Source organism: Macaca thibetana, chromosome 5, assembly GCF_024542745.1.
Source record: "Macaca thibetana thibetana isolate TM-01 chromosome 5, ASM2454274v1, whole genome shotgun sequence".
NCBI classification, from domain to species: Eukaryota; Metazoa; Chordata; class Mammalia; order Primates; family Cercopithecidae; genus Macaca; species Macaca thibetana.
Genome location: NC_065582.1, coordinates 147,901,654 through 147,917,920, shown reverse-complemented (window position 1 = coordinate 147,917,920; position 16,267 = coordinate 147,901,654). Strand labels below are relative to the sequence as shown.

The 16,267-nt window shown below is 44.6% G+C and overlaps 2 protein-coding genes across 9 annotated transcripts in view; one reads left to right on the top strand and one right to left on the bottom strand.

The window, feature by feature from the left end:
* Nucleotides 1-830, bottom strand: part of TLR6 (toll like receptor 6) — a 34,962-nt gene extending 34,132 nt beyond the window's left edge. For all 7 annotated transcript variants that reach the window (XM_050792049.1, XM_050792048.1, XM_050792051.1 and 4 more), the window contains exon 1: nt 727-830. The gene's annotated coding sequence lies outside the window, so the exon portion shown is untranslated. The remainder of the gene's footprint in view (nt 1-726) is intronic.
* Nucleotides 831-849: 19 nt separating this feature from the next.
* Nucleotides 850-16,267, top strand: part of FAM114A1 (family with sequence similarity 114 member A1) — a 78,474-nt gene continuing 63,056 nt past the window's right edge. Inside the window, exons 1-2 of one of the 2 annotated variants that reach the window (XM_050792043.1) lie at nt 850-1,023; nt 11,266-11,621. In XM_050792043.1, coding sequence (XP_050648000.1) covers nt 11,274-11,621 — 348 coding nt within the window. In that variant the 5' untranslated portion in view covers nt 850-1,023; nt 11,266-11,273. The remainder of the gene's footprint in view (nt 1,024-11,265; nt 11,622-16,267) is intronic. The other variant, XM_050792044.1, reaches the window with a different exon arrangement.

Here is a 16,267-nt window from a genome sequence, read left to right as displayed (position 1 = left end):
GAAGAGAGGGTGAGGCTATATTTTCTTTAACTTTGAATTTATAATTTTTTAAAAATAAGAGGGTATGGAGTGGGAGAAAGAAGAGAAAATCTGCCTTAAACACATCGCTCACAAAGAATCACTGTTTTTAAATTGTCTTTCCCCTGACTTTTATATAAAACACAAAATTGTTTACAAAACTAGTTAATACTGTAAACACTGCACTTCCTCTGCATCTGAGTTCATATTAAGCCATATTTGAGGAAGGCCTTACTATGTGGCCTTCCTTCCATGTCAACGAATTCTCATTTTTAAGGGCTACAACATATTCGATGTCTGAAGCTACTGTAGCTTACTTCACCAGTCTTACTGGGGGACATTTAGATTGTCTCCAGCTTCCCCCCGCAGAAGCAACTACAATAAACATCCTTGTACATACATGTTTGCCCATTTGACTGCCTACTTAGGACAAATTAGCAAATGTGGAATTCCTAGGCCAAAGCTAATACATCAGAATTTTGACCCACAGCTCCAAACTGGCCTTCTGGAAAGTGGGTTTTCGCTGTTTGTTTGGGGTTTGTTTGTTTTAAATCTATCACACTCCCACGGACAGGGCAAGGGAGTGCTGCTTAACGCAGAATCAGGAGCTCAAACTTTAGCTGAACTTGCGCGACCTCTTCCCAGTGACACGGCGGGGGTTTTCCAAGCGCTTTTAAGGAAAGGGATCTGGCGAACCCCAAGACTCACCCGCCCTCGGTTGGACAGGGGGCGCGCTCTGGTTCTCTGCGCTGGCACAGGGGTGGGACAAACCAAGTTTCCAGGAGGCTCGCCCAGCGCGGGCCCTGCCCCTCGCAGCGTGGGGGTGGCCGGGCGTCCCCGCGGCGCTCCCCGTGGGGCGGGGCGCAGGCGGGGCGGGGCCCCCTCTCCAGCCGCCCGCCCCCTGCCCGCTCCCCGCCCGCCCACCGGCCGCGTCCCCGCCGGCCCTGCAGACGTGGCGGGGCGGGACCCACCGGGCACTCCCGCGCGTACTCGGCCGCCTGAGCGGTAAGAGCCCCGGGCAACCTGTCCCCATCCCCTTCCCCGGGGGGCGGGCGAGCGCGGGGGCGGGCGAGCGCGGGGGCGGCCGCCCCGGGGTGGTGGGAACACCATACTGTGGCGCCTCGTCTGGGACCCACGAATCCTGCCCTCTGCGTTAGTGAGAAGCCGCGGTCAGGGAGGACCTAGCTCTGGGGTGAGGGTCCGGGGTGGCGCGGCCGAGGGCCCTGCGTGGGTGCGGGCGTGTGAGTGTGTGTGTGTGAGTGTGTGTCGCTCCGGGTCCACGCTCATGCACACACCCACACGCCCACACTCAGGGTCTGCCCCCTCGGCCGGCGTGAACCTCCACGGAGCCTGCCTGGATCTCCCAAACTATCCAGTCCTGGCACCAAGCAAGTCTGGAAAAGTGCCTCAGTGGCTCAGGGCCAAGTCAGAGGCGGGCTGCAGGGACCCCCAGCCCGGGCACGGAGGGAGCAGGTCCCTGTAAGACAGAGGCCTCTTCCCAGGGTGCGCCTGCCCTCGGCCTTGGCACAGGGAGCTCAGGCCTTGACCTCCCCGCTCCCTCGCCTTACCCCTCCTCCAGCAGCCGACCCACGCCCTGCCTGCTCTTCCAGTCCAGCCAACACTCTAAACAGGCACCGCCTCCATTCGCAGCCCCCGGGATGAGTCCCACTCCCTACCCCAGCTCCCCAGGCCCCCTCCAACCAGTCGGCTAGCCCTCGCCCCTGCCATCCGGTGAGTATTTCCAGGCACCTCAGACCAGGCGCCTGAACGTCACTGCCCTTTCCTAAGTAGGAAGACATCTATCCACGGGCTGAGAGCATTAGCTATGCCCTGCTGACCCCATCCGTTCCCGTCCTAAACATCTTGAAGGACACAAGCAGGTGGCTTTTTAAATCAGTGTCCTCTGAACTCCCTGTGACCTCAGCCAACCTGTGACAACTGAGAATGAGACAGCCTCTATCCTCGGAGCCTCTTTTGCCCTCTCTGCAGCCCAGTGGCTGCTTCTCTACCTCACTCCTATGCCTGTGTCCCTTCCCTCCGTTCCTCCATCAAGCCTGAGCTTGGGAAATAATCTGATAAACTTCTTACATTGTAACCTTTAAGTGAAGGAATGAGACTTTAGGGATGGATTTGAGGCACAAGTGAGCCAATGCAGAAGGAATTTGAGGGTGGGAGGGGGCCTTCTTGAATCTGAGCGATTCAGACCATAAAAGTAAACTTGTCTGTCTTTATTTGACCAGGCTTATCTCAAACTTGGTTTCTCTTTTATTAATATCAAACACAATATATTTCAATCCAGTAAATATCTGAGGGACAGAAACGAACCTAGATGCTGTTGGTCATAGTCTTGGAGGACAGAATGGCAGAAGTAAATACTCCATAAATACATGCAATAGAAGTCTGTGCAAAGTGCCAAAAACGTAGAATAGGGAGCAGTTATTTCACTGGAAGGAGTGGGGCAGATTAAGGAAAAATTCACAATGAAAGAGAACATTAGACATTGGGTATCTAGAGGAATAGGAGTTTGCCAGGCAGCTGGAGGAAGGGCAGCACCAGGGCAGAGGAACCAACGTAAGCAAAGGCAGGGAGATGTGAAGAGTTACGGGGAATGGAGAAAAGACTGGTGAGGCAGGAGTGGAGGGCACTGAGAGTTGCAAGAGGTGGAGAGAGATTGGAGCTGGATTATGATGGGAAGTGCGAAGATATTTACACCTAATGGTTTTTAAACGGGGAGGAAGTAGGTCCAAAAATGCCTGGCAGTCACACAGAGAATAGGCTGAAGCCTGGGTACATAGACTTGTCAAGCCTTATACAAACTCACACAAACTGTTACAACCTGATTAAGAGCCTCTCATACAGAGATTTTATTCCTGGTCCTTCGCTGACCAACACTTTTTTTTTTTTTTAAACTGGGGGAGATGACCTCACACAGGATATCATGCTAACCAAATTTTTATGCTGCCAACTGAGGCCATTTTTTAAAAAAATCCATCTACTGTCACTACTATTTCATAAAATGAAAGGCATTTTAATACCAAGAAAAAGCACAAAGGCTAAACTTGCAAGATGAAGGCAGTCTTTTACATTTAATAAATTTAGATTTATGAAAAACTTGCGATCTTGTCCTCATTTTTCTCTATCATCACAGACTTGCCCCAGTCCTGCAGGTGGGGTTTGGAAAAAAAGCATCCAAATCAGTTTGTCCATCCTAGCTTTACAGAGGAGCAGATGTAAGCGCAGTGAGGATGAGCAAGTTCTGTGCCCACAAAGGGATGCTGGGACCACAGGCCACATCTCTTGACGCCTGCAGGGCACAACTCTTCCCACCTCTGAATACCATTGCTCTCACCTCTCATTATTCTCCACGCAGCCTCGTGTCCTGGCCTCTCAGACACCTGTCCTGAATCGCTAGAGTCCATCCCTAATGCTTGGACATTTGCACATGCTCTCATCCCACCAGGCTTGAATTACCACTTCAAAGACACTTTCAAGGTTCTCCTTTGCACAGGGTCAGTCTAGTTCAGGCACATCTGTCCTTGATTTGCTGTGCTGTTTTGCATCACTTTTTAACTGTTTTGTGTTAACTCCTCAAACAGATGATTCATTTCTGAAGGATAGTGACCATACTTTTTTTATACTTATTTTTGGAGCTGGGATGTTGCTGCTTCAATACCTCGTATAGTACTGGGAGCATTTTCGGTGATGAATGAATTTACTCATGAAAAACTAACTTATTCCCAGCCCACAAAGGCTTCTTTATATGTGACCCTTCCTCTCCTTAGAGTTTCCTGAAGCAGCCTCCTTGTTGCTGTGGGTTGAGTCTCCTTAGCCTCCAGGCCACGAGACATGGCTACAGTGATCAATCTTCCTAACCATAAATCAGGAAAGGTTTCTAAGTCTGGCTTTTGAAACACCCAGATGGAGATGGAAAGTGTCCCAGGAAACACAGTGCTTGTCACGACTGTAATCCTGGTGGACTCCAGCAGCCCCTGCTCAGAAACAGTTGTGTATTTCAAACACACAGTTTCTAGTGGTTTCATACAAAAGGGTACAGTCTGAAAAATGATTACATTTCCCCCATCATGATAGCATCCACAGTCGATAAAGGTCTACCAGAACAACCAAACAAAAAATAAATTTGTTTTTGTTTTGATTTGGGGAAAATTAGACCTGTAACAAGGAGAGAGAAATACAGATTAGAGATACACACAATTAGAAATTGAAATAGGGCTGATCTTGCATGACCCCTTTCTTTTTTTTTTTTTTTTTTTTTTTTTTTTTGAGTCAGGGTCTTACTGTGTCACCCAGGCTGGAGTACAGTGGCATGATCTTGGCTCACTGCAGCTTCTGCCCCCCAGGTTCAAGCAATTCTTATGCCTCAGCCTGCAGAGTAGCTGGGATTACAGGCACATGCCACCATGCCCAGCTAATTTTTTTGTATTTTTAGTAGAGACAGGATTTCATTCTGCTGGCCAGGCTGGTCTGGAACTCTGGCCTCGAGTGATCCGCTTGCTGGCCTCCCAAAGTGCTGGAATGTGAGCTACTGTGCCTGACCGATGACCATTTTTAAATTTAACAGATATAAAGATCTAGAATTTCTAAAATTTATAAATTATCCATAAATATTTTAAACAATAATCCATAAGTATTTTAAATAATAATCCATAAATATTTTTTAACAATGCCTGTTTAACATCTTACAGCTGAGTTTCTGGGGTATTTCTGAAGGGATGGTTTGTGTTGGTTGAATGTAGAGCAGCCACAGAGAAGAGTTTTATTGCAGCACTTTTTCTACATTTGGGATAAACTGACCTAAGGCAATTTGGCCATCAGACATAGGTAAGGGCTATAGATTTCCTCCTCTGCAACTTCCCTACCAAGAGCTAAATTCCCAGGAATCCAAGTTCACTGATGGAATTCTGCCATAAACCCACATATGTATTAGCAAACAGGCTTAGTTAACCAGTCTGTTCCTATAAGCTCAAGGAAGTCCTAGCTCACTGTCCTTTTAGGCCTGTGTTCTAGAGGCAGGACTCAGCTAAGCTTCTAGTCACCTTCAGGTTTGGAGTCCTGCATTCAGCTAGAGGCCCTAGAAGAACCCTACTCCAAAGGGTAAGTCAGCTGCTGGATTCAGTGCAATCTCATATCTTAGCTGTAGAAGCAGAGAAGGCACCTATATGCTATCTCTTGCCGATCCACATATCTGAGGCATCTTTCATGTCACCGGTGAAAAATTATTTCTCATATCCTTTATGCTAATTAGCATACCCTGAGGTGCCCATCAGAGAAGACGGTAGTTGAACCCTCTAAAAAGAGGTGGACACCTCATTACAGATTTTTAAGGGCTTACTAAAGACCCGTGGATAGTATATTCCTGAATAAGGCACTTCAGATGTCATCCATCCACCCTTAGGGCATAAATTAAAACTGAGTTAACATGCACGTGTCACATAGTATATGCTAAACTATTGTAGGACACTTCATGAACAAGATAACAACACTTGAGGACAAGGCTTGTACATTCAGGTATTCATAATGGTTTTTATTTACCCATAAGTGTTTATCCCAGCCAGATTTATTCTGATGTTCCTGCTTAAAGAAAAGTGAAATAGTTTGGGACTTCTTAATAATCCAGATTAACAATAAGGATTTTCAAATTACCTTACAAAGAAATAAAAAGATCAGACAATGTCTACCATCTACTGATTTGAAAAATGAGAATAAAAGTGATGGCAAGGTATCATTTATTCATGAACCCACTCTCCTCATTCTTGTGTCACTAGGACTCATGTGAGGATAATAAATTAAGACAGGGAAATCTTTAGGCCATGGCAATCAAGCAAAGTCCTAGGCCATGGGTAAGCAAACAGTTTCGGAAACAGGCCAAATAGTACATATTTTAGGCTTTTTGACTTTGCAGGCCATATGGCCTGTGCTGCAACGACTCAACTCCACTATTGCAGTGCCAGAGAAACCACCACGGTCCCATATGTAAACAAAGGGTGTATGTCTGGTCCAATAAAACTGTTTACAAAAACAGGCAGAGGACAAAATTTGGCCAGCAGACTGTGGTTTGCCAACACCTTGTCCTAGGCTAGCCCTGATTCAGAGAGAAGTTTTCACAAAGATTTTATAAACTTCCAAATGACAACAGCCTTTTTAGCAGCCCCCATCAATTCTACTCACCTCCCATAAACCACCCACAATACTACCCCTTCTCTATACAGTGGGTTTCTATCATTGTTTGCTATTTCAGTTAGGCTTGAACCTGGCTCCTTGACAGCCCACGGGCAACCTTGAATATCCTAAACTTTGTATACCAGCTCGAGGGAAGTTTGCATTCTTTGCCATTCTTACACGTAGACTTGTTTACAGGAATGTTATCACTGAATTCAAGGTCTGGCAGATATTTTTGCTTATACAAATACATTGTAACTCAATTAACTGGGAGGTGAAGGGAAAAAAGAAAGACAATACGGAAATGTCAAGTCATTTGGAACCATCTGCTGTAAGAAAGCTCCTGAGTGTCTTTATACAAATATTAATATAACTCAACAGGCATATTTGTCGAGCTTCCTACTATGCACAGGAAGCTATGCCAAGTACTATGTAGAATATGAATACAAAACAAGGAAGGTCTTTGTCTTTATAGAATTTACAAATCATAGGAAAAACTGAAGCAACTCTAATCAAAGAGGACTTTAATTGTCTAAAGTAAGATAAACACAAAATACCCTCAGAAGGGTTCAGAAGGAAAAATGTTCAACCTGGAGGAACAAAGAATGGAGAAGGCGGTTATTTTAACTGAGCCTTCAGTGTGCAAAAGAACAACATATGGAACCAACAGCCCCCTGAGTGTCTCTTGTGGATGTGCCAGGCATTGCACAGGTATTTACACTGTCTCATTTAAGGTTTTGTAGGAAAACGTGGGAGGTAAACCTGGTGGGATCAGAGCACAGAGGTCCCTGGATACCAGCTGAAGCATGTGGCCTCATTTCAGGAGGGAGAGGAAGGGGGAGCTCCTGAGGATGTGTGAGCAGGAGAGCCATGTAATTAGAGCCGTGAGGTGAAGGATGGAAAGTAAGGGGAAGAGCTGCAGTGAACAGGGGAACCCAATACTCAAATAGTCATCATGAACCATAATGAGGACCTTGCCGTGAGAATAGGAGTAAAAGAATGCAGATGGATTCTCAATAAAGAGCCTCTAGGATTTGGCCACTGACTGAATGTAAGAAAAGAGGCAGATGGCATTGCTGATAGGGCTCTGATGTGGTTCAGTCTCAAAGTCAGACATGGGCTCAGATTTCAAATATACGATTTACTAAAAGTGTGACTTCTGAGCTTCAGTGTCCTTGTCTGTAAAATGGAGCTGATAACATTCAACTCACAGGAGATAATACATTTTAAAAGCATGGATACAGTAAGCACTCAATAAATGATAGCTGTTGATAATATATATTCTTGAGAAGGTGAAAGTGTGGTCAATGACAGCTCTGAGTTATTGGGAAAATCTGTGTGTGAGACGGTATCTCATTATGGTTTTTATTTGCATTTCTCTAATGATTAGTGGTGTTACGCATTTTTTTCCCATATGTTTGTTGGCCACCTGTGTGTTTTCTTTTGAGAAGTACCTGTTTATGTCATTTGCCCATTTTTTCATGGTTTTTATTTTGTTTTGTTTTGTTTTTTTGCTTGTTGATTTAAGTTCCTTACGGATTCTGGATATTAGACCTTTGTCACATGCATGGTTGCAAATATTTTCTGCCATTATGTAGGTTGTCCATTTACTCTGTTGATAGTTTCTTTTGCTGTGTAGAAGCTCTTTTGTTTAATTAGCTCCCACTTGTCAATTTTTGGTCTTGTTGCAATTGCTTTTGGAGTCTTTGTCATGAACTCTTTGCCAGGGCCGATATCCAGGCTATAGTATTTCCTAGGTTCCTAGGTTTTCTTCCAGAGTTTTTGTAGGTTTTGGTTTTACATTTAAGTCTTTAGTCCATCTTGAGTTGATTTTTGTATATGGTGTAAGGAAGGGGTCCAGTTTCAATCTTCTGCATACGGCTGGCCAGTTATCCCAGCACCATTTATTGAATAGGGAGTCCTTTCCCCATTGTTTGTTATTGTTGGCTTTGCCAAAGATCAGATGATTGAGGTGTGTGGCTTTATTTCAGAGTTCTCTATTCTGTTCTATTGGCTTATGTGTTTTGTTTTTGTGCCAGTACCATGGTATTTTGGTTACTATAACCTTGTAGCGTAGTTTGAAGTTGGGTGGTGTGATGCCTCCAGCTTTGTCCTTTTTGCTTAGGAATGCGTTAGCTATTTGGGCTATTTTTTAGTTCCACATGAATTTTAGAATATTTTTTTCTAATTCTGTGAAAACCATCATTGGTAGGTTGATAAGAATAGCATTGAATCTGTACATTGCTTTGGGTTTTAACAATAATGATTCTTCCTATCCATGAGCATGGAAAGTTTTTTCATTTGTGTCATCTCTGATTTCTTTGAGCAGTGTTTTGTAATTATCGTTGTGGAGCTCTTTCATCTCCCTGATTAGCTGTATTCCTATGTATTTTATTCTATTTGTGGCTATTGTGAATGGAATTGCATTCTTGATTTGGCCCTCAGCTTGGACGTTATTGGTGTATAGAAATGCTACTGATTTTTGTACATTGATTTTGTATCTTGAAACTTCGCTGAAGCTGTTTATCAGATCTAGGAGCTTTTGGGCAGAGACTATGGGATTTTCTAGGTGTAGAATCATATCACCTGCAAAGATAGTTTGTCTTCTTCTCTTCCTATTTTATTTCTTTCTCTTGCCTGATTGCTCTGTCTAGGACTTCCACCGTTATGTTGAATAGAAGTGGTGAGAGTGGGTATCTTCATCTTGTTCTGGTTCCTAAGGGGAATGCTTCCAGCTTTTGCCCCTTCAGTATGATGTTAGCTGTGGGTTTGTCATAAAAGTCTCTTATTACTTTATTACTTTGAAATATGTCCCTTCAATGCTTAGTTTGTTGAGACAGAACATTTTTATTACCACTGAAAGTTCCATTGAATAGTGCTGCTCGACATGATATCAATAATTTGTAAGCTTCAAAAGAGTTTTCTGCTTTAATGGCTACATTCCTTATATGGTTTCTACCTCACTTCTTACCCTTCAAGTTTATCCTTGACTATCCATTGTCTAGGCCTTCATCAGCTGGTCCCCAGCAAGGCATACTGTGTGTATACAGGTCTCTTTCTCACTGTGAATTTCTGACAAAGGCGTTGCAAAACTAAATGGCAAGTAGTTTTTTGATAAGTGCTCAGGTATTTTCTAGACTTTTTTTTTTTTTTTTTGGAAACAGAGTCTCACTCTGTCACCCAGGCTGGAGTGCAGTGACGTGATCTCAGCTCACTGCAGCCTCCACCCACTAGGTTCAAGCCATTATTGTGCCTCAGCCTCCTAAGTAGCTATTTGGGCTAAGTAGCTGGGACTACAGGTGCGTGCCACCATGGCCAGCTTATGTTTGTATTTTTAGTAGAGACAGAGTTTCACCATGCTGGCCTTGGCTGGTCTTGAACTCCTGGCCTCATGTGATCCACCCACCTCAGCCTACCAAAGTGCTGTGATTACAGGTGTGAGCCATTACGCCCTGCCTTCTCATGCTTATTCTCATTATTGCTATAAATATAATTAATAAAGCCAGATTCAATAATTTTAAAGATATAGGTAATACTCTTAGTTCCCATCGGCATAGTCCTTCATGCCAAGTAAGAGCTCCAGGAAAGTTTAAAGGTAGCACTGTAGGTTTGTGTTAGCTTCCTATTGCTGCTGTGACAAATTACAACTAACTTTGTGGCATTTGCCAACACAGACTTATTCTCTTGGAGTTCTGGAGGTCAGAAGTCTGAAATCAGTGTCTATGGGCTAAAGTCAAGTTGCTGGCAGCCTGGTTCCTTCTAGAGTCTCTGAGGGGAGGATGGTTTCCTTTTCCTTTCTAGTTTCTGGTGGCCACCCATATTCCTTGGCTTTGGGGCCCCTTCCTTCATCTTCGAAGTGTGTCACTCCAGCTTCTGCTTCTGTCAACACATCACCTTTTCCTCTTTGTAGTCAAGTCTCCCTCTGCCTCCGTATAATAAGGACACTTGCAATTACATTTAAGGCCAACTCAGATAATCTAAAATAATCCCCTCATCTCAAGATCCTTAACTTACTCACATCTGCAGGATCCCTTTTGTTATGTAAGGTAACACACGTTCCAGGAATTGGGATATGGTTATCTTGGGGGCCATTCATTATTCCAATAGTCCCCAACCTTTTTGGCACCAGGAACTAGTTTTGTGGAAGACAATTTTCCCACAGATCAGCGGAAAGGGTGTGGGGGGAGATGGTTTCGGGATGATTCAAGCACTTTACATTTATCGTGTACTTTATTTCTGTTATTATTACATTGTAATATATAATGAAATAATTATACAACTCACCAAAAGGTGGAATCAGTGGGAGCCCTGAGCTTGTTTCCCTGCAACTAGATGCTCACATCTGGGGGTGATGGGAGACAGATCATCAGGCATTAGATTCTCATAAGAGTGCACAGCCTAGATCCCTCAAACGTGCAGTTCACAATAGGGTTCATGCTCCTATGAGAATCTAATACCACCACTGATCTGACAGGAGGCGGAGTTCAGGTGGTAATGCGAGCGATGGGGAGCAGCTGTAAATACAGAGGAAGCTGTGTTCACTCACCCGCTACTCACCCTCTGCTGTGCAGCTTGGTTCCTAACAGGTCATGGACTGATACGGGGAATAATGCAGGGTTGGGGACCCCTGCATTATTCGGTCTCCCACAAGGTTACATAGAGTATTGGTTAAAAAAAAGTTTGCCCCAGTCAGGCGCGGTGGCTCATGCCTGTAATCCTAGCACTTTGGGAAGATGAGGCAGGTGGATCACCTGAGGTCAGGAGTTTGAGACCAGGCTGACCAACATGGAAAACCCCGTTTCTACTAAAAACACAAAATAAGCCAGGTGTGGGGGCACATGCCTGTAATCCCAGCTACTTGGGAGGCTGAGGCAGGAGAATCGCTTGAACCCAGGAGGCGGAGGTTGCAGTGAGCCGAGATCGTGCCATTGCACTCCAGCCTGAGCAGCAAGAGTGAAACTCCATCTCAAAAAAAAAAAAGTTTGCCCCTACCAGATTTTTTATCCAGGGCTTTGAATTGAAGCTTAACAATCCGATGAAAGCATGAGGTGTTTGTAATTGTGTTGACAGATATTAAAATGTCTGATGATGCTGGCGACACCTTAGCCACTGGAGACAAAGCGGAAGTTACTGAGATGCCTAATAGTGATTCTTTACCTGAAGATGCAGAAGTGCATTGTGATTCAGCTGCAATTTCACATGAGCCAACACCAGCTGACCCCAGAGGGGAGGGGCATGAAAAGGCAGCTGTGCAGGGTGCAGGGGCTGCCACCATTGGGCCCCCTGTGCAGCCTCAAGATGCCAACACCATGGAGCCCCCTCTCAATGGAGAAGTGACTGAGGATACACTTGCTGAGTGTATTGATTCCGTCAGCCTTGAGGCAGAACCCAGATCCGAAATACCCCTGCAAGAACAGAATTATCCGGTAAGAATGGGTCATTCAGTTCACTTCGGCCTAAGTTCTTGCTTATATCTACCATGTGCAGAGCTAGCAGCAAGCTCTGCAGGTGGGAATTGGGAGTTCAAAATGTACTGTGACATCCCCTCTGTCATCAGAAATGTGCTGTGTAGTGAGATTAAACATATACGAAAATAATTTGTCATAATATTTGCATTTTGATAAATATATTATTAACAGTAACAGCCACCAATTATCAGACGCAAGCTGTGTGCCAGGCACTCTGCTAGGCACTTTATCTGCTATGTAATTCACTCCACCAGCAGTTCAAACCTGGGTATTACTAACTCCAGCTTATACTTGTGGCAACCGGACTTAGAGATGGTAGCTTGTCCTGGGCTACTTGGTTGTAAACAGAAGATATTGTAATATCAGACATCATGTCTCCGGATAATTAACAAGCCTGATTCCACCCTAAGCAAGTCAATGTTTCTTTAAGATCACTTAAAATCTGATGTGTACTTACAAATCCATGGTGGAGATCTTCAGCCTTCAGATCACTGTTTTATCATCACACAACACCTTCCAGGGGAACAGAGGCAGAATGCACTCATCACCCCTCCCCTTTCAGTGCCTGCACCTGTCTCTCAGGGTATGAGATAAGCCAGATCTCTCTGTTGGCACCTGGGCCACCAAGAAGACTATCCCAGCAAGGTTTTCCTGGAGTCTTCACCTCCAGCCATGTGGGGCCAGGCAGGGGTGGGAGATGCCCTGCATGAAAGGAGGAGACGGGCCGCTCTCATCATCCTGTCTGGGATGAACTGCCTTCTAGAAAGCGGGTGCAGGAGGGCAGAATTGGGGTCTTCCCTCAGCCAGGCCCAGCCCTGTTCATCCTGAAGTGTGCCACGACAGATCACCCCCTTGAGGTGACTCTTGCGCATGACATGAGGGACAGGAACTAAACAGGGAACCAGGGGCCCTGGGCTTTCACCCTCCCATCTATCATTAACTCCATGAGTTTGGGCCAGACACCCTAATGTCTCTGCGCTTCAGGTTCTTCCTCTACGAAGTGAAGAATTCTCACATGAAGACCTTGATGCATCCTTCTGACTGATGTTTTATGACTCGTGTATTCAAGATTGGGCTTCCCTCACACCCACTTTCCTCAAGGGGTTTGACCCTCAGAACTGTCTGCGATGGGCTTTCTCAGGGGCAAGGTATTTATTTCCCTTCACTGGAAATGTTTAAACAAAAGCCAAACAGTCATTTTGTAGAGATGTTATGGAAGCAATTTGAGGACCAGCTGGGAGTTTGGATCAGATAGGGTAAACATACACAAAATTTTGTTTATGAGTTTCAGGAGGTCACTGACCCTTTGAAGCCATCTATAGATGCCCTAAATAATTAAGAGCCCCTAGATCAGAAGTTCTCAACTTTAGCTGAATGTTACCAACCACTGGGGGAGATTTAAAATATATTGAAGCCTGGGCAACATGGTGAACCCTGTCTCTATGAAAAATACGAAAAATTAGCTGTCATGGTGGCATGTACCTGTAGTCCTTGCTACTCAGGAAGAGGCAGGAAGATCACCGGAACCCAAGTAGTCAAGGCTGCAGTGAGCTGAGATCACACCATTGCACTCCAGCCTGGGCAACAAGAGTGAGACTCCATCTCAAAAAAAATAAATAAAATAAAGTAGAGTATAATGGAATAGAATAGAATAGAAAATATTGATGCTAGGGTCCCAACCCCAAGGATTCTGATTCAGGAATGGGGCTTGGACATCAGCAATTTTTTAAAGTACCCCAAGTGGTTCTAATGTTTGGCCAGGATTGAGAATAATTACTTTAGGATAAAGAATTTTCAAGGTCCTTTTTATGATTCTTTGAGTAGGTGATCTTCAGTATCATTCCAGCTCTAAAATGCTGTAGTGCTACAATAACACTTCAAAAGTATTTGGAGACAGGCCCTTTCATTCTTTTGGCTACTAGGACACTTTTTTATCCGTTAATCTTAGAACAACAATAGCAATAACAGCCACAAAACACACAGGAAGTAAAAGTGGGATATTAATAAGCTGCAGGCTTGGCAGTTTGCATGGTATTGGTGAAGAAATGGACCACTAGATTATGTCAAGAATCAGCCCAAATAGGAAATGGCCGAGTGAGGACCTGACTCCAGAGCCTGCTTTGCCTCCACACTGTCTTTCTTGTGTAGGGGGCTATGGTTCCCAATTTTTGTCCTAAGTGTTACTGTTAACAAATACCTTGGTACAGTAAGAAAAATATAACTTAGCCACAGCATTCTTACCTAAAATGACTTATACTATGCAAGCTCTACTAATTCAAAATCCATATGCTGTTGATAGATTATACGTTCCAATTTCAGACATAATAATTATAACAGGATTGTTCATGAAGATAGCATAGTAAGGCTGGGCATGGTGGCTCACTACTGTAATCCTAGCACTTTGGGAGGACAAGGCAGGTAGATCACTTGAGGTCAGGAGTTCGAGACCAGCCTGACCAACATGGTGAAACCCCGTCTCTACTAAAAACACAAAAATTAGCCAGGTGTGGTGGCACATGCCTACCAGGAAAGGGGATTCTACTATCTCTCTTAGTAGTTTATCCTTTTATTAGAAGTCAATTTTATACCTAGTCTTTGATTATTGTTCATTTTTTTCTATTTTATTTGCCTCTTGCTGCATACTCATAAGGAATCATTTTGCATTGATGAAGACAATTCTTTCCCTGTTGCTCCAGAGCAGAGTGAATTATACAAAACAAATTCTTGAATCTAAAGTTCATTACAAGGTGGTTGTTTGGATTGAACACAGGCCGCCCCTGAGGAATGGCAGGTTCTGCAGGAAAATAGCCAAGTGCAAAAGCCTATTTGACCCCATGTTCATCTACACCTGATAAATTCTCATCACCCCTTTAAAAAAGTTTCTGGCCGGGCACGGTGGCTCACACCTGTAATTCCAGCACTTTGGGAGGCCGAGGTGGCCAGATCACCTGAGGTCAGGAGTTCGAGACCAGCCTGACCAACACGGAGAAACCCCATCTCCGCTAAAAATACAAAATCAGCTGGGCGTGGTAGCATGCCTGTAATCCCAGCTACTCGGGAGGCTGAGGCAGGAGAATCACTTGAACCCGGGAGGCAGAGGTTGTGGTGAGTCGAGATTGCGCCATTGCACTCTAGCCTGGGCAACAAGAGCAAAACTCCGTCTCAAAAAAAAAAAAAGTTTCTGTGAGAGAATGCTTGCTTTACTAAAAAAAGAAAACTGGCAGAATAGACTTTGAGGACATACTTCTAGGACACATTAGATTTTGTGATACTGTGCATAAATGTGTGTGCGTGTGTGTGTGTGTGTGCACGCACGCATATATATTTGTAAGTACCTGAGTCTGGGTCCCCTTAAAATCCACATCGTTAGGCTCACATTTGCCTCAGGCAGCATGGCCACCATAACTTAGCAGGTAGGGTATTGTGACTAGCAGGTGGCCAGAGTCAAGGATGAGGCCATCTTTCTGGCTGGCACCTCTGCTTTGAAGGACCACACCATTTATGCACTCAGATAAACTATCTCTATCTTCAGGGCTTCTTCTCTTTCTTGGCCTTTTTGACATACAGACTCAGAAGCCACTGAATTTAGCCTTCTCCTGTAGGAACCCACTCTACAACCTCCATGAGAAATTGTCCTCAGCATTGGAGGTTGGACCAGATTCTCTAAGGCCTCTACCAGCATCATGATGCAACGCATTATGCCCAGAAACCTGGGTGGTGTCACTATCTTCAGGATGCCGACAGTCTAGTTGAGAAGGCAGTGTTGTATGAAAGCAATGATTACGTGTCCTCTAGTACTAGATAGGACAGGCACAAGGGAGCCTTTAGATGGAGCATTTAAATTCATCCTAAAGAGTCAGAGGAGCCTTCAGCCTCAATTCAAAGATGTTTGTCTTGAGTACTGGTTGGGAGTGACATTTGTTCCCAGAGCTGTTGTGCGACCTTATCATATACTAGCCAGTCAACCCTTAAAAGACCCAATCTAGATCAAATTCCTCTAAATTCTTAACACCAAGAAAGGTTACCCAGAAGTTTTAAAATGTCATCCCTACTGCTCAACACCAACGCATAAGGCCAATTATGCAGAAGGTGAAGAATCCCAATGTTAACGCTGTGAGTACTCTCACGGGAAAACATGGGCGTGTGGACCACCATGGATAGTTCTCTCCCTAAAAAAGGAAAAGCAGAATGTTTAAATGCCATAAAGTTGCGGTCAAGAGAGACAAGGAGTAGGGGACACAGGCTGAGACATGACAGCATTTAGCCTCCTAAACCAGATGAGTAGAGTTTTCTCCAGTTCTGTTTGAGTATTTCTCCTTTTAGGCCTGCTGTAAAAGGACAGTGTTCCCTACTGCCTACGTTCCCTATTCTGTGTTCCCTAAACAGTGACACCCAGTTTTGGCTTGGACAGCCAGGTGGATGAAGGTGCCATTCCGCCATAGAGAGCAGTGCTTCCCAGATCTGGTGGTGTATTGGAATCATGTGGGAAGCCTGTTAAAAATTCAGATTCCTGGTTTCTACCCTGAGAGATTCTTAGGCACAAGATCATAGTGGAAGCTGAGACTCTATTTTTAATGAATTCCCCTAGGTGACACTCTTGCAGT